The sequence below is a fragment of the Camelina sativa genome, chromosome 17 (genome assembly GCF_030686135.1).
Source record: "Camelina sativa cultivar CO46 ecotype springtype chromosome 17, ASM3068613v1".
In the NCBI taxonomy this organism is placed as follows: Eukaryota; Viridiplantae; Streptophyta; class Magnoliopsida; order Brassicales; family Brassicaceae; genus Camelina; species Camelina sativa.
Genome location: NC_141896.1, coordinates 16,361,484 through 16,383,439, shown reverse-complemented (window position 1 = coordinate 16,383,439; position 21,956 = coordinate 16,361,484). Strand labels below are relative to the sequence as shown.

At 39.0% G+C, this 21,956-nt stretch overlaps 1 protein-coding gene, 1 non-coding gene and 1 pseudogene across 2 annotated transcripts in view; 2 read left to right on the top strand and 1 right to left on the bottom strand.

Annotated features, from left to right (window-relative positions):
* LOC147923872 (diaminopimelate decarboxylase 2, chloroplastic-like) overlaps window positions 1-2,612 on the bottom strand; it is a 4,247-nt gene extending 1,635 nt beyond the window's left edge. Inside the window, exons 1-3 of the mRNA XM_087496556.1 lie at window positions 2,411-2,612; window positions 2,161-2,332; window positions 984-1,011 (exon numbers count right to left, since the gene is read on the bottom strand). Coding sequence (XP_087352682.1) covers window positions 984-1,011; window positions 2,161-2,332; window positions 2,411-2,612 — 402 coding nt within the window. The remainder of the gene's footprint in view (window positions 1-983; window positions 1,012-2,160; window positions 2,333-2,410) is intronic.
* A 611-nt stretch (window positions 2,613-3,223) lies between these two features.
* On the top strand, window positions 3,224-3,330 carry LOC147923871 (small nucleolar RNA R71). The gene has a single exon (XR_015587830.1). It is a non-coding gene; the product is annotated as a small nucleolar RNA R71 (small nucleolar RNA).
* Window positions 3,331-9,533: 6,203 nt separating this feature from the next.
* On the top strand, window positions 9,534-12,769 carry LOC147923870 (putative cellulose synthase-like protein D6 pseudogene; annotated as a pseudogene).
* Window positions 12,770-21,956: the final 9,187 nt, after the last annotated feature.

The window sequence follows — 21,956 nt, the reverse complement described above, 5'->3', positions numbered from 1 at the left end:
CAAACATGCTGCATCAAATTCGAACTCAACCTCCTTGCACAGCAACCTTGTCAAAGGTCTTGCAATTTTTGAGAAGTCCTTGATGAATCTCCTGTAAAACCCAGCATGTCCCAGAAAACTCCTGATGTCCTTCACTGTCTTAGGTGGTTGAAGCTGAACCATGACCTCAATCTTAGCTTTGTCAACCTCAATCCCTTTCTCATAAATTTTGTGTCTCAGAACGATCCCTTCTTCAACCATGAAATGGCACTTCTCCCAGTTCAGCACCAGGTTCGTCTCCTCACATCGCGTCAATACCCTGCACAGATTCAACAAACAGGAGGAGAAAGTGGAACCGTATACAGAGAAGTTGTCCATGAACACTTCCACTGACTCCTCAATTAAATCCGAGAAAATTGAATTCATGCACCTCTGAAAGGTGGCAGGAGCATTGCACAAACCAAATGGCATGCGTTTGTAGGCAAAAGTGCCATAGGGACAAGTAAATGTTGTCTTTTCCTGATCATTTGGGCGGATAGGGATTTGGAAGAATCACTATACCCATCAAGGAAACAATAATAGGGATGACTAGCTAGTCTTTCCAACATTTGATCAATGAAGGACAGAGGAAAATGATCTTTCCTAGATACAGCATTCAACTTCCTATAATCTATACACATCCTATGTCCTATGATGGTTCTAGTTGGGATTAAACTCATTTTGTCGTTTTTGATCACAGTTATGCCTCCCTTCTTAGGTACACAGTGCACTGGAGATACCCAAGTACTATCAGAGATAGGATAGATAACTCCAGCATCAAGTAGTTTTAGGATTTCTTTCTTAACTACCTCTTTCAGATAAGGATTCAATCTTCTTTGGGGTTCAATACTAGCATATGATTCATTTTCAAGATTGATCCTATGGGTGCAAAGACTAGGTGAAATTCCCTTGATATCATCTAAAGAATAACCAATAGCCTTTCTATACTTTTTTAGCTCAGTTACTAGCATCCCCAGTTCATCATCACTCAACCTAGCATTCACTATAACAGGATAAGTAGAATTGGTTCCCAGAAAGACGTACCTGAGCCTGGAAGGAAGAGTTTTGAGTTCAACCTTTGGAGCTTTCAGTTCCGACTAGTCGTCAGCATGGGAGTCTGGAATGATCGCGGTCGAGTGAGAGGGGTGCGACTCGATCGAGCGGGACATTGGTGTCTCGAGTCGGGTCTTGACGTCGGTCGAGTGGGACATATCACGTTTTGAACTCTCTGTCTCAACTGCATGTACCTTCTCTGCGTTAGATAGTTGCTCGAATTCCTCTGACCCATCCGTTTCTCTGTGGGAATCTAGCTGATGCTTGTAACAAGTGGTCTCCCCATGCAGAAACCCTTCTTCTCCATCCTTGGTTAGAGAAGTTCTGAGATGATCCTCCTCAGCCAGTTCCTCCAACAGCTCATCAGCCAACTTATCCATCTCCTCAATGTAGAAGACTTGTCCTCCTATTGTTGGCTTCGTCAAAGTATCCTTGATGTCAAACTTCATAATGAAATCGTCGCCCAGATTGAGATCAATCTTGCCATTTCTGACATCAATGATGGCTCCAGCAGTCGCTAGGAAGGGTCTTCCTAAAATCAGAGGATCTTTAGGTTCTTCATCCATCTCCAGAACCACGAAGTCGGTTGGCACTTCCACGTCTCTGATCCTGACAGGTAAGTCCTCTAAGATACCATGTGGAAGTCTCACTGATCTATTTGCAAGGATGAGGGAGATGTCGCATCCCTTAAACCTTGTGAAACCCAACCTCTTAGCCACAGAGAATGGCATCAGATTCACTGAAGCGCCAAGATCACATAAGCACCTCTCAAAAGACATAGGTCCAATGGAGCAGGGTAGAGTGAATGATCCAGGATCTTTGAACTTCTTGGGTACAACCTTCTTCTGGATGATTGCACTGCACTCAAGACTTAGTACAACCATGCCTTGAACTTATTTTGATCTCTCCATCACTAAGTCCTTGAGGAATTTCTGGTAGTGAGGAACAAGTGCGAATGCATCCAGCAATGGCATCCTCAACTCAATCTCCTTGACTTGTTTTTCGAACAAGGCTTTGTATTTCTCAGTAAGCTGTTTCTTGAACCTCACTGGAAATGGTAGAGGAGGCTTGTACGGTGGAGGGATGAACCTCGCAGGTCTGTCTTCAGAAACAACATGCTCCTTAACCGCTTCATGTTCGGACTGCGTCACTGGTTCAACCGGGTCTTTGACTGCTTCGTCTGGGTTCTCCATCTGAGCGTCATCCTGACCAAAATCCTCCCTAGCTAATTCCTCACTGTCCTTAGTGACGTCTGGAACTCCTTGTCTGGGAGGCAATGTTTTCCCACTTCTCAGCGTAATGGCATTGGCGAACACCTTGGGGTTCTGAACAGCTTTACCTGGGAATTGGCCAGGCTTTAGGGCAGAAGTAGAAGCCGATTGGCCCTCCATGTACCTTATCTTCGAATTCAGAGTTTTGAATATGACGTTCAGATCATTGTAGGAACATTCCATCCTCTGACTAAGGTCAGCGAACTTCTTTGTAGTATCCATGGAACCGCTAGCTTGGCCCTGAAGAATTTGTTGCATCATCTGCTTCATTTCTTGATCTGGGGTTGGTGTAGGCTGAACTGGTTGAGGGCGAAATCCTGGCGGTGGTCCTAAGGGAGCTTGGTAACCCTGCTGGAACTGTTGTTTTGGAGCGAATCCCGGATTGTAAGGCACAAAAGGTTTTGTTGCCCTTGCTGTTTTTGTTGAGGCGGGTACACCTGATCGTGTGGATTAGCAACATTGGTACTTCGGTAAGACAAATTGGGGTTCGTCTTGTAGAGGTTGTAACCTTTGTTGTATCCACCCTGATTCTGAACATAGCTGATCTCTTCACTCTGCTCAGCCTCCCCATCTGGAACTTGGAAAGGGTCGTCCTCAGAGACAAAGTGGACGCTCCTCTGCTGGCTCAGCAAGATACGGTCAAGCTTCTCATTGACATTCTTGAGGTCCTTCTTGTACTTCTCTTCAGAACCAGCATCGCCGTGAAATGTGCGGTCATAATCCACTTGTACTTGCCGTCGGACTGAGCGAGATTCTCCACCAGTTGCCAACCTTCATCTACGTCCTTGTTCAGGAAGTTACCCTTAGAAGCAGTGTCAAGCAGCATACGTATTTTAGGAAGGACACCACGGTAGAGAGTACTCAGTAATGACTCGTTGCTGAAACCATGGTGTGGGCACTGGCTGTGGTAACCCTTGAAACGCTCCCATGCTTCACAGAATGATTCTGAGCTCTTCTGAGTGAAGCTGGAAATCTCATTCCTGAGACGTGCTGTTCTAGAGTTGGAGAAAAACTTGGCCAAGAATACCTTCTTGCAACCATCCCAGGTGGTGATTGATCCCTTGGGAAGGTTTTTCTCCCATTGGTGAGCCTTGTCTCCCAGGGAGAAAGGGAAAAGGCGCAACTTGTAACCATCCTCACTCACGCCGTTGATCTTGGTGAGACCACAAAGACGGTCAAACTCGTCCAAGTGGTCGAGTGGATCCTCCATAGGCAACCCGTGAAACTTGTTTCCTTGGATCATGGTAATCAGACCACTTTTGATTTCGAAGTTGTTGTTCGGCACGGCGGGAGGGACGATTCCAGCACGTTGAGTGTGAGTGTTCGGTGCATCCCCAGCACCAATGTTTCGCGGTCCCTGATGTGGTTCATGCTGTTGTTCCATAGTGACGTGTGCAGGATGCTCAATGGGTTGACGAGCTTGTCGTGGGCTTTGCAACCGGTTGATTTCGTCGATCACAGGAAGGAGACTCTGATGCTCTCTTGATCTGGTGTGCATGCAAGGTGTCAATCAACAGGAACCTGAGATGCAAAACAAACAAGCAGAAAACCAAAGCAAGTCAGTACTCGGAATGATAAGTGTAACAGAACTTAATCTTGCAAAACCTGAAATCTTAAATGTAGCAAAAAGAATCCCAAATGGCAACGGCGCCAAATTGATACTAGGATTTTTGTGTCTCCTATCCTAGCAGGTTCAATTAACCTTATGTAGTTGTAGTACTTAAGGTGTCAATCCAAATGGGATGTTGCTAACAATCAAGATGCAATCAAGCAATCACAAGTCAAGCCAATTCAAGAAGAGTGTTTGTCTAACAATCCTAGAATGGTCAAAATGCAAAACGAAAATGAGTTACAGAACTAGAAACGAGATTGCATGACAAGAAGCGGAAATGAATAGAAACTTAAACGAGTCTAAGCATGAACTACAAGAAAACGAGGAACAAAATAGTCTCGGGAATGTAATAAAAATCAGAAAGATAAAATTCCTAAGGATGGGAGTAATTGATGTCGGTGGAGTATCCTAGTCTACAGAGTGTTTAACATGCCACAAGCAATCTATCCCTAAACAATGAACATCACAACTTAGCTAATCCAATCTCTTGGTAAAAGCTACTCAGACTCAACCACTTCCATACCTAGCTCTCGCTAGAGAAACGTGGTCGAGTAGGCATGACAAACAAGTTCATTCATGTCAACAAACATCCTAGACAACTAATCTCTTAGGCTAGGAAAGTAAGTCTCTGGCACTAGTTGGTCAGACATTTCATCGAACACCTTTTGGGTGTGGAAATGTCTCGAACCTAGTTCCAATTGATCAGAGAGAAACTAGTAATTCTAACTCTAGTCCAGAAGGGAATCATACAAATCAAGCTTAAACACCCTACATCCTAAGATCCTCCACCTAATCTATCCCATCCTCAAGAACTAAGGCACTACTCAGATCCGGAAATCATCATCAACAATACAAACTCAGAAAACATTGAAACAAGCATTCTTAGATAGGTAAAAATGAGATAAACAAGTTTGTAGAAGAAATCAAATGCAAATACTCAATGTATTAAAAGATATCTGGATACAAAGTCAGAAAACGGTTTTTGGTGGCTAGGAAAACCTTACAAAATAAAAACGAGATAAAAACTAAGATCCTCTCGCAAAGACTTAACAAAACGTATTTATAGTAAAGACATAAAATCCCTAAAACTTAAAACGACAAGATGAAGAGTCGGTTTGGGAATCTCCTGAAGCGTGTAAAATGGAACGTCTTCCTGACATGTGCGAACGAGTAATGGCTCGAGTGAGTGATGGCGTTGGCTCGAGTGGAGTGATGGCGTTGGCTCGAGTGGAGTGATGGCGTTGGCTCGAGTGGAGTGATGGCGTTGGCTCGAGTGGCGCGACTCAAACAGAACGACAGCGCGACTTGAACGGCACGACAGCGCGACTCGTACGGCACGACAGCGCGACTTGAACGGCACGACTCGAACGGCACGACAGCGCGACTCGAGCTGGATGTATACGCTTACACTAAAACGATGATAACTTTTGAACCACAGCTCCGATTGGCTTGAAATAAATGGCATTGGAAAGATGACTCAATTCTATACAACTTTTATGAAGACGTCGAAAGCTGAATCCCCCGACCGGTGGCTCGAAGGACGACTCGAATGGCGACTCGATCGATGGTCAAGGTGTTGCTTGAGTGGGTGACTCGAACGACGTCGAACAGCGACTCGAACGGCGATCGTCTCCTAGATACCTGAAATACTCCAAAATGCATAATGTATGCAAGGATGATGCAATAGCTACCTAGACATGCAAAGTGTATAGAAAAGACTAGAAAATGTTGCAAAACAATCAGTTGTCCTAGCTAAATGCATGATAAACATATGCTAAAAGGAGACAAAATATAGACATATCAGCCGTTTTGGTGGGACTTTGTTTGCCGGTTGGGTGTTGCTTCATATGTATCCGTTTGCGAAAGGTTTGATGGGAAGAGGAGGAAGAACATCGACAATTGTGTATGTTTGGTCAGGACTTGTCGCTATCCGATTCTCTCTTCTGTACACTACTATTAAGAATTCGGAGATTGATGGAGGATGGTTTATATATATATATATATATATATTTATTTATCTTTTTGGCGTACATTTTTGTGCCATCTTTTTTTATCTTTGTATCCAAACAAGTCCCAACTAAATTCTCTACAATCTTTACAATCAAACATAATCATTTCCTTATTTGATAATATTAATTTTAACTTTCCTAAAATCTATCTAAAATTTAAAGTAATATGTTAGATTAAAATATAATCCTCCTTTCACTTTTATTTAATCTTATATTTAATTATTTTAATTACTATTTATTACACAAAGTTAATAAAATTTTAGATTTTTTTTCAGCATATGATGTGATTTAAAATTTTATAAACGGATATATATTTTAAAATTTGTTTTAGGATTTTTGTAACCAAACAAGTATATCTGGATATGGATTATTTTACATTTGAGTTATTTTAATATATAATGAATATTTACACTTTTATTAGTATCAAATACATATTTTCTATATTTATTTTAGTTAAAAATAGAGGAACTAATTTTTGATTCGAAATTATAATGACATATTCAAACTTATAATGAAATATTTGAATTAATTTCTTCAGAATGCATGGGTTTATTGATTTAGAAATCAAAGAAAAAAAATAAAAGAAATGGACCCGTGGTATACCACGGGGTAAATCCTAGTATCTTATATAATATGAGAAAGTTTTTTCTAACTTTGTCTGCCAATGCGACACTTGGCGTTCTATATTTGTGACACATGTCTTTATCACTAATCATAAATTAAACATTTTTTACATACTTTTATTTTATTTATGTCTTATATGGTGTATAGTTTGCTTAAAAAAAATATCACATTGTTACAAAAATATATTTTTTCCAACTTTTTAGTTTTAATATATATAAATATGAGAAGGTTTTTTCTAACTTTGTCTGCCAATGCGATACTTGGCGTTCTATATTTGTGACACATGTCTTTATCACTAATCATAAATTAAACTTTTTTTCATACTTTTATTTTATTTATGTCTTATATGGTGTATAGTTTGCTTAAAAAAAAATCACATTGTTACAAAAATATATTTTTTTCCAACTTTTTAGTTTTAATATATAAAATATTTCCTAATGAAAGCATACACCATATAACTTAAATATAAAACTACTGATCAAAGCAATTAAAAGAAAAAAAAGTTTTCATACTTTTAAAGTAAAAATTGAGACCAAGTTCATTTATGATAGACTAAGTTTAAAATATAGAATATATACTAATATATTTAAAAAAATCACATTGTATTCAATAATCATATATATTGTATTAAAGATAACACTGAGATAAAAATGAAACTGCTGATCGAACCAATTAAAACAAAAAAAAGTTTTCATACTTTTAAAATAAAAATTGAAGCCAAATTAATTCATGACAGACTAATTTAAAAATATAAAATGTGTTCTAATATACCTAAAAAATCACATTGTATCCAATAATCATATATATTGTATTAAAGACAAAATTTTAATTATATTTAAATATTCTATAAGTTAAAGTTTCACTGTCTTTAAAACGTATGTACTAAAAGAAATAAAAATAACATAATTGCTTAATCACCCCATGAAATAATAGGAAACAATAGTTTCACAAAATAATTTAATGGTAATTATAATATTTATTTTAAAATGATTAGAAAATAGATATAATATATCGAATCTAAAAAAACATTGACACATTTTTCTTTTCATGAATTTTATTCAAAATTTAATGTAAGATATAGCATAAGATATTTCATAAATTTTTATGACATGAGCCATATTTTAATATGCATTATTTCTATTTTTTTATATTAAGGGTGATTACAAGATTAGAGAGTAAACACTGGAGTATATGATAAATCATGAGTACACTTATTAAATATTCAAAATAATCATTGGTGATTCTTCTGTTACCTTGTAAAACATATTGTCTAGATTCATAATCTCATTAGTATAGTACAAAATTCAGGTTTTAGAAGTTTAGTTTATTGATTAGATGAATTTGAGTTGGTCTGATTTTTTTTCCTCACATATCTTATTTTAAAATCATCAAAATCTGATGGAAAAGTCAACATATAGATATTATAAGGTTTTATATAGTTAATTAAAAAAAGCATTTAGATGTAAGTTAAAATAAATTAGAAATGTAGTTATGTCAGAAAAATAATTGGAATGTATCTATTGTTTATATCAATTTTTCTAATTTGTCTTCCCTTCCATCTACACCAATTGACATGTTGGAGAGTTTGTTTTTTTTTTACAATTAAAAGAACATAATGAATAAGAATAGAGACAAGGACAGAGAAATAACATCATCATAGAAGTATAACACATTCTAAGCATTCATATAGAGTTTCTAATTCACAAGATATTTGTTAGGAGGCTAACTGAAGAAAATCAAACCGTAGCAACATATGGTAGAGTCAAAAAGAAAATCAAATATCAAGATTGAGTTAAAGAATATATAAAATTGTAAAACCACTCGCAAAAAGATAAATATTTATCAATTATTTTTCTTTACGATCATATAAGTCTTGATCACATCTATATATTACAGCTTTGGAAAAGATGTAGGGAAAGATGAGATTTATTTGTAAACAATTTTCAATACTCAATTTTCGTTTCGAATGTCTGATATCTGGTCTCTACACAAATTTCATGTGTGCTAAAACTATCTCCAATATATTCTATTTTTTACTCTAAAATAGAGCATAGTTTTTTCAATATGTCAATCTATTTTATGCTAAAAAATAGAGTTAGTGTAAAAAATTAAAGTTGCATATAGAGTAATCTTACCATTTACTCTATTTTAGAGTAAGATATAGAGTAGGGTTATAGCAAATGTTACTCTATAACAGAGTTTTGACTTTAAAATGGAGTGGGGTTGGAGATGCTCTAAGAACCTAACAATTTATCACAAAACAGTAAAATCTAAAACAACAAAACTTTGAGGGATTTAATTATTTCCACAAAAAAATTTTCGATATGTTTTGTTTATTTTATTTTGCATCCAAACATTAAGAACCATATATAAAAAGGAACAATTATTAACTTTTTTTTTAAAAAATCATATAAAAAATACGTTTCTAAATTTAAAATATATCATAATTAATAAAAATAAAATTAAATATATCTCGCGCATCGCACAAACCTATTTTTAACATATATATATATATATATGTTATAGTCATTAGTGCTGCATGGTGGGAAGTGAAACAGAGTGGGTGATATAAGAAACATAGCATACGTTTTTTTGTTTTTCTAAACAGATCATTCCATTGTTGTTTCTGGAGGATTGTTTACTCCGTTAAGATTGGGTTGGCTGGTTTTATATGAAGATTATAGTTCTTGTTATAATCAATTTTTAAAATTTAAAACTTTTAAATTGGGGCTAATGTTTACAAATTTTTTGGTGAAAAAATGGAAGTTTTCTTCTTTAGTTTACGTACGTTTTGTTTTAATTTCTAGGGTTAATTTAATATTCAACCCTAGCTTTGTATTCTGCTTCACCGGTGAGAATCAATTAGAGCAGGCTTGCTGTAAGCACAAACCAATGATTTCCCAACGCAAGAAACGTTCTTCGGATTCGACGAGAAGAGGAAAAAACATGGAACTCCGTGACATCGTCCAGGTCCCTCCGACGCCGGACAACAACCCGGCGTCTCTTCCAATCGTTCTCCGTGACATCGATCCAAATCCGGCGACGGTTCCGACCGCTCCGGGAGACACCGATTCCGGGTCATCTTGCAAAGACGACGAACCGGATCAAACCGATCTGAGAAACAGTGAAGAAGAAGAAGACGAAAAAGATGAAGAAGAAGAAGATACCTTGCGTTACAAGATAGCTCATCCTTTAACTCGTATCGTTAAAATCTCTCCGCTCATCATCGCTCTTTATCGGTACTAATAATATCTCTCTCTGTACGTGTCAGTTACAAACACTTTGATGTCACACTTTTCAGGATGTGTTGTGATTTTGTTTATATATTTTTTTTTTTATTATTATTACAGGACTCTAATAGTTGTTCGAGTTGTATCTCTTGTTCTGTTTCTCATCTGGAGAATCAGAAACCCAAACAACAAAGCAATATGGTTATGGTTACTCTCTGTAACCTGCGAAATCTGGTTTGCTTTCTCTTGGTTACTCGACCAAATCCCTAAGTTGTTCCCTGTGAACCACGGAACCGATATCGAAGCCTTAAAGGAGACATTCGAACCGTCATCAGAGCCCGATAAACCGACCGAGAAATCGGATCTTCCGGGTATTGATGTGTTTGTTTCAACGGCTGATGCAGAGAAAGAGCCTCCATTGGTCACAGCCAACACAATCCTCTCCATTTTATCCGTTGATTATCCTGTTCAGAAGCTCTCTTGTTATCTCTCAGATGATGGAGGATCGCTTCTTACCTTTGAAGCAATGGCTGAAGCGGCTAGCTTTGCGAAAACATGGGTGCCGTTTTGCAGGAAACATAACATCGAGCCGAGGAATCCGGAGACTTACTTTGGTTTGAAGAGGGATCCTTATAAGGGAATGGTGAGGCATGATTTTGTTAGAGATCAACGGTATGTGAAACGAGGTTACGAGGAGTTTAAGGTTCGGGTTAACGCGCTGTCTCATTCCATTAGAAGGAGATCGGATGCGTTTAATAGCAAAGAAGAGATTAAAGCTTTAGAGAAATGGAAGCATTGGAAGATTAGAGTTGAAGAGGACCAATTCAAGGAGCCAAGGCCTGCTTTAGTAGCTCCTAAAGCTACTTGGATGAGCGATGGAACTCACTGGCCAGGTGCTTGGGCTGTCCCTTGTCCGCACCATTCCAGAGGTGATCACGCTAGTGTCATACAGGTAAATAAAACGCATGGTTTGAGATCTGCTTGATATATAGCGTTTGAGTTTTGACTCGTTGAGAATGGTGATTTTTGTTTTGCTTGTAGGTATTACTTGATCCTCCACGAGACAAACCAGTTATGGGGAGAGGTGGTGAAGGGCGCACACTTGATTTTGAAGGGATAGACATTCGTTTGCCGATGCTTGTTTACGTGAGCCGCGAGAAACGACCTGGCTATGACCATAACAAGAAGGCAGGAGCTATGAATGCTTTGGTACGAGCCTCGGCTATAATGTCTAATGGACCGTTCATCTTGAACTTGGACTGTGACCATTATGTCTACAACTCTAAAGCATTTAGAAATGGGATCTGTTTCATGATGGACCGTGATGGTGACCGCGTTTGCTATGTTCAGTTTCCGCAGAGGTTTGAAGGAATCGATCCTTCTGACCGCTATGCTAACAAAAATACTGTTTTCTTTGACATTAATCTACGGGCTCTCGATGGGATCCAAGGTCCAATGTATGTTGGGACAGGATGCCTCTTCCGTCGAACAGCGCTTTACGGTTTTGACCCGCCTGATGTTTTTGTGGCGTACGAAGAACCATCTGGTTGTTACGACTGCTGTTTCCCGCGGATCAAGAAACGCAGGCCCGCAACCGTAGCTTCTGAACCAGAGCACTACATTGACGTCGAGGACGAAGATCAGAGTTTGATTCCAAAGCAATTCGGTAGCTCGAGTATGCTCGTGAGTTCAGTTAAGGTCGCGGAGTTTCAAGGTAGGCCACTAGCTTCGGTTCACTCGAGCAGACGCGGGCGTCCTCCTGGTTCTTTAACCGGAAGCCGTGAACCGCTTGATGTTGCGATGGTAAACGAGGCGGTTAACGTGATCTCTTGTTGGTACGAGGACAAAACAGAATGGGGAATCAATGTCGGATGGATCTACGGATCAGTAACCGAAGATGTGGTGACAGGTTTTCGAATGCACGAAAAAGGATGGAGATCATTCTATTGTGTAACGGAGCCAGACGCATTCCGCGGAACCGCACCTATAAACCTAACTGACCGGCTCCACCAGGTTCTCCGTTGGGCCACTGGTTCAGTCGAGATCTTCTTCTCCCGAAACAACGCTATCTTCGCGGGTCGAAAACTCAAATTTTTCCAGAGAATATCTTACCTCAACGTTGGAATATACCCATTCACAAGCATTTTCATCTTAACCTATTGCTTCCTCCCGCCGTTATCTCTCTTCTCTGGTCACTTCGTTGTTGAAACACTCACCGGATCATTCCTCGTTTATCTTTTGATAATCACATTGTCTCTCTGTGGATTAGCTGTTCTTGAAGTCAAGTGGTCAGGTATCTCTTTAGAAGAATGGTGGAGAAACGAACAGTTCTGGTTAATAGGCGGCACTAGCGCACATTTAGTCGCGGTGCTTCAAGGTATACTCAAAGTCATAGCCGGAATCGAAATCTCATTCACCTTGACTTCAAAATCTTCAACAGGAGGAGATGAAGAAGAGGATGATTTCGCTGATCTTTATCTCTTTAAATGGACTGCTCTGATGATTCTTCCTTTGACTATCATAATCTTGAACATCGTAGCGATACTCTTCGCGGTTTGTAGGACTGTTTTCAGTGAGAGACCACAGTGGAGTAATCTTCTTGGTGGGACTTTCTTTGCTGCTTGGGTGTTGCTTCATATGTATCCGTTTGCGAAAGGTTTGATGGGAAGAGGAGGAAGAACACCGACAATTGTGTATGTTTGGTCAGGACTTATCGCTATTTGCTTGTCTCTTCTCTATATTACTATCAAGAATTCGGACATTGATGGAGGATGGTTTCTGGTGACTTAGATGCATCCCCATAGATAGGAGAATGTAAATATATGTTATAGTGCTGCCGGTTGGGAACTGAAAACAGCAGAGTGGTGATATAAGTCACACAGCATACATTTATTTTTTAAAACAGATCATTCCATTGTGGTTTCTTTTATGTTGGTTTTGGATGGTTTAATCCGTTAAGATTGTCTTGGCTGGTTTTATATGTTTTGTGCGATTGTTATGATCAGAAAGTCCAACCGAGAGGAAGGTTGGTTAATTGGGGCTAATATTTCCAATTTTTTTAGGAAGTGTTTCTTATTTACGTTTTGTTTTCTAGGGTTAATTAATAATTTCATATTGAACCCTAGCTTTGTATTCAAAGCCTGACAGAGAAAACTTATTATAGAACATTTCTTTCTTTGGAGTATATTTAATTTCAGAGAGAACCATATATGCAGTATGCCAGTTTATTTGGGACCTGCCTTTGTTTCAAACCCTTCTTGAGGAAGCAGCATGGAGATTCCTTTTCAGTCGTCCGCTGTATATATATTCAAAAGATCCGCTGTAGCACATTGGCTAAATGCTTCTTAAGATCTAAGTTGCTCTTCAGAATTCCGCGTAAAATGCCCGACAGCGAAAAATTTAATTTGGAACAATTCTTCCTTGCAGTATATGTCAGAGAGCTCTAAAGATACATTTTGCCAGACTTTTACTTGGGACCCGTCTTTTCTTTAAACCGTTCTTGGTAAAGCCGAGGAAATGGCTTGGGGATGCATTTCTTAGTTGTACGCTGTGTATTATTCAAAAGATCTGCTGTAGCACATTGGCTAAATGTTTTTTAAAGTTCTAAGTTGCTTTACAAATTTCCGAGTTCAAAGCAAAAAAATTATTCTAGAATATTTCTTTCTGGCAGTATATCCATTGTGCCAGTTTTTTACTTATTTTACTTAGGACCCCGCCTTTGTTTCAAAACCTTATTGGTATTGCCAAGGATGCGGCATGGAGATGTCTTATTAGTAGTCCGCTGTATATATATTTAAAAGATCCGCTGTAGCACATTGTCTAAATGCCTAAATGCTCTTTAGAACTAAGTTGCTCTTTAAAATTCTGGGTTCAATGCCCGACAGCGGAAAATTTAGTTTGGAACATTTCTCTCTTGCAGTATATGTCGGAGAGAACAATAGATACATTGTGCAAGTCTTTTACTTGGGATCCGCCTTTGCTTTAAACCGTTCTTGGTAAAGCCGAGGAAGCGGCTTGGAGATGCATTTATTAGTAGTAAGCTGTTTCTATATACAAACAATCCGCTAGAACATATTGGCTAAATGGGTTTTAAGATACAAGTTGCTCTTAAAATTTTTGATTTCAAATCCTGACAGTGGAAAATTTATTTTGGAACAATTTTTTTGTGCAGTATATGTCAGAGAGAACTTGAGATACATTGTGCTAGCCATTTACTTAGGACCCCGCCTTTCCTTCAACTCATTCGTGGTAAAGCGGAGGAAGCGGCTTTGGGATTCATTTCTTAGTAGTACGCTGTATATTGATGCAAACAATCCTCTAGATTCCATTGGCTAAATGGTTTTTAAGATCTAAGTTGCTCTTAAAATTTTTGGTTTCAAAGCCCGGCAGCAGAAATTTATTTTAGAACATTTCTTTTTTTGGAGTATATTTCGGAGAGAACAATAGATGCATTGATCCAGTTTACTTGGCACCCGCCTTTGTTTCAAACCCTTCTTGGTACTGCTGAGGAAGCGGCATGGAGATGTCTTTTTAGTAGTTCGCTGTATATATGTACAAAGATCTGTTGTAGCACATTGGCTGAATTCTTCTTAAATTCTAAGTTGCTTTACAAATATTCGGGTTCAAAGTTGCTGTAGCACATTGTCTAAATGCTCTTGTGATCCAAGTTTCTCTTCAGAATTCTTGGTTCAAAGTCCGGTAGAGGAAAATTCATTTTGGAACATTTTTTTTGGAAGTATATGTAGGAGAGAACTAGAGACATATTGTGCCAGTCTTTTACTTGGGACCCGCCTTTGGTTCAAACTGTTCTTGGTAAAGCCGAGGAAGCGGTTTGGGGATTCAATTCTTAGTATTATGCTGTATATAGATGCAAACAATCCACTAGAACCCATTGGCTAAATGGTTTTTAAGATCTAAGTTGCTCTTAAAATTTTTTGTTTCAAAGCCCGGCAGCAGAAAATTATTTTAGAACATTTCTTTTTTTGGAGTATATTACGGAGAGAACAATAGATGCATTGATCCATTTTACTTGGCCCCGCCTTTGTTTCAAACCATTCTTGGTACTACTGAGGAAGCGGCATGGAGATGTATTTTTAGTAGTTCGCTGTAATTATGTACAAAGAGTCGTTTTAGCACATTGGCTAAATGCTTCTTAAATTCTAAGTTGCTCTACAAATATCCGGGTTCAAAGCTCGGCAGCGGAAAATTTATTTTAGAATTTTTTTTCTCATGCAGTGTATGCATTGTACTAGTCTTTTACTTAGGACCCGCCTTTGTTTCAAACCCTTCTTGGTATTGCCAAAGATGCAGCGTGTAGATTCCTTATTAGTGTGCCCGCTGTATATACATTCAAAAGATCCACTGTAGCACATTGGCTAAAAGCTCTTGATATCCAAGTTGCTCTTCAGAATTCTGGGTTCGAAGCCCGGCAGCGGAAAATTCATTTTGGAACATTTTTTTTTGGAAGTATATGTAGAGAAGAGACACATTGTGCCAGTCTTTTACTTGGGAACCGCCTTTGCTTCAAACCGTTCTCGGTAAAGCCGAGGAAGCGGCTTGGGGATGCATTTCTTAGTAGTATGCTGTATATAGATGCAAACAATCCTCTAGAACCCATTGGCTATATGGTTTTTAAGATCTAAGTTGCTCTTAAAATTTTTGGTTTCAAAGCCCGGCAGCAGAAATTTCTTTTAGGAATTTCTTTTTTTGGAGTATATTTCGAAGAGAAAAATATATGCATTTATCTAGTTTTCTTAGCACCCGCCTTTGTTTCAAACCATTCTTGGTACTGCTGAGGAAGCAGCATGGAGATGTCTTTTTAGTAGTTCGCTGTAATTATGTACAAATATCCGTTGTAGCACATTGGCTAAATGCTTCTTAAATTATAAGTTGCTCTAAAAATATCTAGGTTCAAAGCGCCTTTGTTTCAAACCCTTCTTGGTATCGCCAAAGATGCAGCGTGAAGATGCCTTATTAGTTGCCCGCTATGTAAACATTCAAAAGATCCGCTGTTGCACATTGGCTAAATGCTCTTGAGATCCAAATTGCTCTTCAGAATTCTAGATTCAAAGCCCGGCAGCGGTAAAATAATTTTGGAACATTTTCTTTTGGAAGTACATGTAGGAGAGAACTAAAGACACATTGTGCCACACTTTTACTTGGGACCCGCCTTTGCTTCAAACCGTTTTTGGTAAAGCCGAGGAAGCGGCTTGGGGATGCATTTCTTAGTAGTATGCTGTATATAGATGCAAACAATCCTCCAGAACCCATTGGCTAAATGGTTTTTAAGATCTAAGTTGCTCTTAAAATTTTTGGTTTCAAAGCCCGACAGCAGAAATTTATTTTAGGAATTTCTTTTTTTGGAGTATATTTCGGGGAGAAAAATATATGCATTTATCTAGTTTACTTAGCACCCGCCTTTGTTTCAAACCATTCTTGGTACTGCTGAGGAAGCAGCATGGAGATGTGTTTTTAGTAGTTCGCTGTAAATATGTACAAATATCCGTTGTAGCACATTGGCTAAATGCTTCTTAAATTCTAAGTTGCTCTACAAATATCTAGGTTCAAAGCGCCTTTGTTTCAAACCCTTCTTGGTACTGCCAAAGATGCAGCGTGAAGATGCCTTATTAGTCGCCCGCTGTGTAAACATTCAAAAGATCCGCTGTCGCACATTGGCTAAATGCTCTTGAGATCCAAAATGCTCTTCAGAATTCTGGGTTCAAAGCCCGGCAGCGGAAAAATAATTTTGGAACATTTTCTTTTGGAAGTACATGTAGGAGAGAACTAAAGACACATTGTGCCAGTCTTTTACTTGGGACCCGCCTTTGCTTCAAACCGTTCTTGGTAAAGCCGAGGAAGCGGCTTGGGGATGCATTTCTTAGTAGTATGCTGTATATAGATGCAAACAATCCTCTAGAACCCATTGGCTAAATGGTTTTTAAGATCTAAGTTGCTCTTAAAAGTTTTGGTTTCAAAGCCCGGCAGCTGAAAATTATTTTAGAACATTTCTTTTTTTGGAGTATATTTTGGAGAGAACAATAGATGCATTGATCCAGTTTACTTGGCCCCGGCTTTGTTTCAAACCATTCTTGGTACTACTGAGGAAGCGGCATGGAGATGTATTTTTAGTAGTTTTATGTAAATATGAACAAAGAGTCGTTTTAGCACATTGGCTAAATGCTTCTTAAATTCTAAGTTGCTCTACAAATATCCGGGTTCAAAGCTCGGCAGCGGAAAATTTATTTTAGAATTTTTTTCTCATGCAGTGTATGCATTGTGCTAGTCTTTTACTTAGGACCCGCCTTTGTTTCAAACCCTTCTTGGTATTGCCAAAGATTCAGCGTGTAGATTCCTTATTAGTTGCCCGCTGTATATACATTCAAAAGATCCGCTGTAGCACATTGGCTAAAAGCTCTTGATATCCAAGTTGCTCTTCAGAATTCTGGGTTCAAAGCCCGGCAGCGGAAAATTCATTTTGGAACATTTTTTTTTGGAAGTATATGTAGGAGAGAACTAGAGACACATTGTACCACTCTTTTACTTGGGACCCCGCCTTTGCTTCAAACCGTTCTCGGTAACGCCGAGGAAGCGGCTTGGGGATGCATTTCTTATAAGTATGCTGTATATAGATGCAAACAATCCTCTAGAACCCATTGGCTAAAAGGTTTTTAAGATCTAAGTTGCTCTTAAAATATTTTGTTTCAAAGCCAGCAGCAGAAATTTATTTTAGGAATTTCTTTTTGTGGAGTACATTTCGGAGAGAACAATATATGCATTTATCTAGTTTACTTAGCACCACCTTTGTTTCAAACCATTCTTGGTACTGCTGAGGAAGCGGCATGGAGATGTCTTTTTAGTAGTTCGCTGTAAATATGTACAAATATCCGTTGTAGCACATTGGCTAAATGCTTCTTAAATTCTAAGTTGCTCTACAAATATCTAGGTTCAAAGCTTTGTTGTGAAAAATTTATTTTGGAATTTTTTTTTCATGCAGTATATGCATTGTGCTAGTCTTTTACTTAGGACCCGCCTTTGTTTCAAACCCTTCTTGGTATTTGATCAAAGGTCAATTAATAACCCAAAGCACACTCAACCACGATCTAGTGGTGTCGTCGTAGCACTTTAGGGTCGAATCCACAGAGACCAAGCGATGCACTATGAAACTATATAGATCAAGTATAGCTAAAGTAATAAGAAAGTTTGTTTTCCAAGTAACCGATTAATGACAGAAATTAAATAAGAGTTTGTAAAATCAAGAGAAGGTATTGGGCATAGGGAATCAGTTAGGAGTTATGATCTCTAAATTTAGATGACAATTTGGGAAAGCATTAGACACCGTTCTTAAACTCAAATCTCGTATGTAAAACTAACCTACTGTCGCAGCATTAGTTATCTATGCAAGGAATTGATAAAACTCTAAACCGTCGTTTGAATCTAAACAATCCTAGCAAGCAAGAAGTTCAAGTTTGATTATGTTCACAAGGTGCCTCAACTTCAACTATCGTTGGCTAAGGATCACCTTGCTCATCTATGTTCATTTCAAGCAATTCAACAACACTTTTGATGCCTAGATGAATTTAACCTAAGATCATAAACTAGGTAGCTAATCTAGTTTAAGCAATAAGAACAACAATAGATGAAGAACACAATAGCTCAATCCCAAATCTAACAACCTAAGTCAGAGAATCATAAAACCCTTTTTTGAAACCTGTAACCCAGCAAAGAGACTACTCAGACATCGAACAACAACAATCACAAATCAAATATGAAGAAAACATGTTTGAATTGCAAATAAAAGGGTTCAGAATTCTTCTCCAAAGGTTTAGAAAGGATAAGAGATCTTCTCCCAAAGCTTACAAGTGCTCAAAGGCTGCGTAGAATAAAACTTGTCTTTTCAGAGGTCGAGGCTCGTGCTTAAATAGTAAAATAAAACCCTAAAAGTCGGTTTAAAACATAAAAGGAAAAGTTGCTTCGGGGACGGGACTGGTCGATCTCGAGCGAGGATCAGTCGAACCAGAACATTTTTCTGTTTTCACTCCATCTGCTTGCTAGCCCGATCAATCTTCAACCAATTAAGCTCCAGATGCATATTTTCATCCCCAAAACGCTCAGATTCCTTCCAAATCACCTAGAACATGTAAAGACTCACAAAAGACTAAAAGGACTCTAAAAGCACACTTGGACCTAACAAAAGACTCAAAACAAGTGTAAAAAATATAGTTAAACTTCTATAAAATACAGACACATCAATTCCCCTGGACTTGAATCTTTGCTTGTCCTCAAGCAAGAACAGACAAAAACTCATGAACAAAGAAAAGGTTTGAAAACGGAAACTCACAAATTCTTGGGAACATCTCCTTTGCACTCTTCATCACATCAAATCAAGAACTACTTTTTGTACTCTGCCCATGATTAGGATTGACACTCCCTACTCTGAACTCCACAGCCTTAGAGAACCTTCAGTCTCCCCATCGTTGTCTCTCTACATCAGATTAGTAAAAAGGTGCGGTCTTACCATGGGAGTATTGATCATCTGAACTTTTGACTCCTTCAACCTCTTATCGCCCAAGATCTCCTTCATATGCTAATTTTCCTCTTTCTTTTCTCACTTCCAAAGGATTGATTTCTCCCTAATTTTCTAGGGTATCATTTTATTTTATTTTATCAATCCTTTGCTCTTTTCTTGCGGACAGGTTTCCATGAGTTCCGAAAGATGCACGAGTTTACGCACACCCTTGGCTCACTTCTTTATTACCTATATTCTTCTTCTTCTTTTTTCCATCTTTTCTTTTCTCTTCTTTTTTTTTTTACTGAGTACTGAAGGGAAGAGAGAGGGGAAGCATACTTTGTAAGGAGATGCATGTCTCGTGAGGCTTGAAGGGAGGAGTCTTGTCCGATGTATACCAAGCCCCAAGGCAAGAAGTTAAATCCGGTTAAGTCTTGTCAAAGCTAGAGAAAACTTCTGGTTCAACTTATTGCTCACCTTGACGAGTGTCTTTTGGGGCGTGTTGAGCCTGCTCATGTTCATTCCAAGCTTCATTCCAAATCAGAGGTACAAAAGCAATCATAAGAGTGTTAGATCAAAGCAGAAATTCCTAGAAAAGCTCATAATTTCCAAGTTTTTTTTTTATGAAGACTCGATTAAACGACTCAAATGAAACAAAACCAAAAGAGAAACAACCAAAGAAAACAAAGTTAGTAACTTGGGAACATCCTTCCCAGTGTGAAAGGAAAACAAGAGACAGGTGTCCCGGACCACCAAATAAGACAAAACACAAGAAAAATTGCAAAAAGAAACCAGAAAAAGTGCAAAAAGAAACCAGAAACAACCCGAGAAACAGTTCAGAGATGGTCATCATGTCGAGGCATCCGAACGGCTAAGGGAGAGGCTGTCGCGGAATGAGTAGCGTGGAGGTTCTCTGTAGCTGCGTCGTCCTCACTACCTGCAGAGGCTGGGTCTGTCTGTGCCGGCACGAAACAAGAGGGCGCGAGGTTCTGAAGCCAAGAAGCCAGTCGCGTAAGAAGCAGGTTGTTCTTCCTCTGGGTATCGTAAACCCATCTCTCATACTCATAATGAGGCTCCTCCTTAGGTGTGTTAGCAACGAACTGGTTCACATCGAAAGGAGGAAATGGTAGAAGGGAATGAGATGGATGTGAAGATGTAGAGGCAACCGCAGGAAGTGTGCTGCTACGGGATCTGATGGCTGCAGGTTCGCGTTCCTCTGGTAAAAGGACATCATCGATTTCGCAAAGGGCGTCAGTTGGAGGATCAAAGTCGATGTTCTGTGCTTTGCAAAGTGAAGTGTAGAAAGGCCGAGGGATCAGCATATAGCGAAGGTGACCAGCCTTGTCCTGAAAGCTGTAGCAGAAGTTGTGACGCACGAGAATCTCACTAGTAAACATATACTTGAGGTCAAGCAACTTTCGCTTCGTGGCCGAAGTATGTGGTGGCAAAATGATGCCACAATACTCGATGATAGGAGTCACCAAGCTACCAATCAGAATCTGCTTGTTCTTAGCACGAGCCATGCTCCTCCGCATCTGTTCAAATTCCTTAGAAAGCAGGAATCCAAAGTTAACCTCATGAGTTTGTTGGTAAAGTGGCGAATCCAGAGCATTGAGGAACCGGCGAAGACAATGGAAGAACATCCACAACTCAGGTAGCTGCAAAGTGCTAGTCTCAGCCCTAGCATAAATGGTGTTGCTCAGGAACTTGGCAGTGATCCGAAGGACTGGGTTGCGGATGCGAGACTGTCTAGCTCCACGAGAAAAATAACTCCCAGCTCCAATCAGTTTCCAAACTTCAGTCCTGCTATCGAGCTTCTCCATCTTGCATAATTTGTTTCTAGCGAAACCGAAGATGTCACAGAGATCGAACATGGAGATGACATAGTGCTTTTTGAGCAGGAAGAAACTGATCAAACACTGCTCGGCCACCATGTCAGAGCCGCCTGGCAAATCCACTTGTATATTGGCAAGAAACTCTCGTGCGAGCCGCTCATGCAAGTCCCATGCCTTCTCAACAAAAGTACTAAACCCCATGTTCTTTACCAACTCATCAAAATCTGCTAACATACCCATCTTCTCAAAAAGCTCCCGATCAACAAAATGAGTTGGCTCCATATTGCACTGAGCAAGTAGCTTCAACCACTTAGTATCCTCATCATTCCAAACCCTTGTTGGTGGTTCCTCGGAAGGAGTGGCAGTCTCCTTACTACTTCGGCGTCGTTTAGGCATTCTCTACAAAAGAGGAATTATGCAATATGTGAGAAAGAGGGAATGTAATTGAAAATTCCCTAACTAATCAACATTTGTTACAAGCCTATACTAAATTCAAACCACAACAGCCTAAATCTAGTTCCAAGATTCAGTTAGGACAGTTAATCCTACTAATTTGCTCATCAATTGGAAAGAAGAAGAGAGAATAGCACAAATCGCAAGTTCAAACCTGGAAATCGCCGAAAATAGAACATAAATCGGGAGAGGAAGGACTTACCTTGTTCGAATGATTGATACAACAAATGGGTTGGACAAAGGGTGAAAAACCGAGTGGTAGAAACCCAAATTTTAATCAAAACAAAGGAGAAATCGAGAGGAGAAACATATCGGAGTCGGGGACGACGAGAGAGAAGGAAGGAAG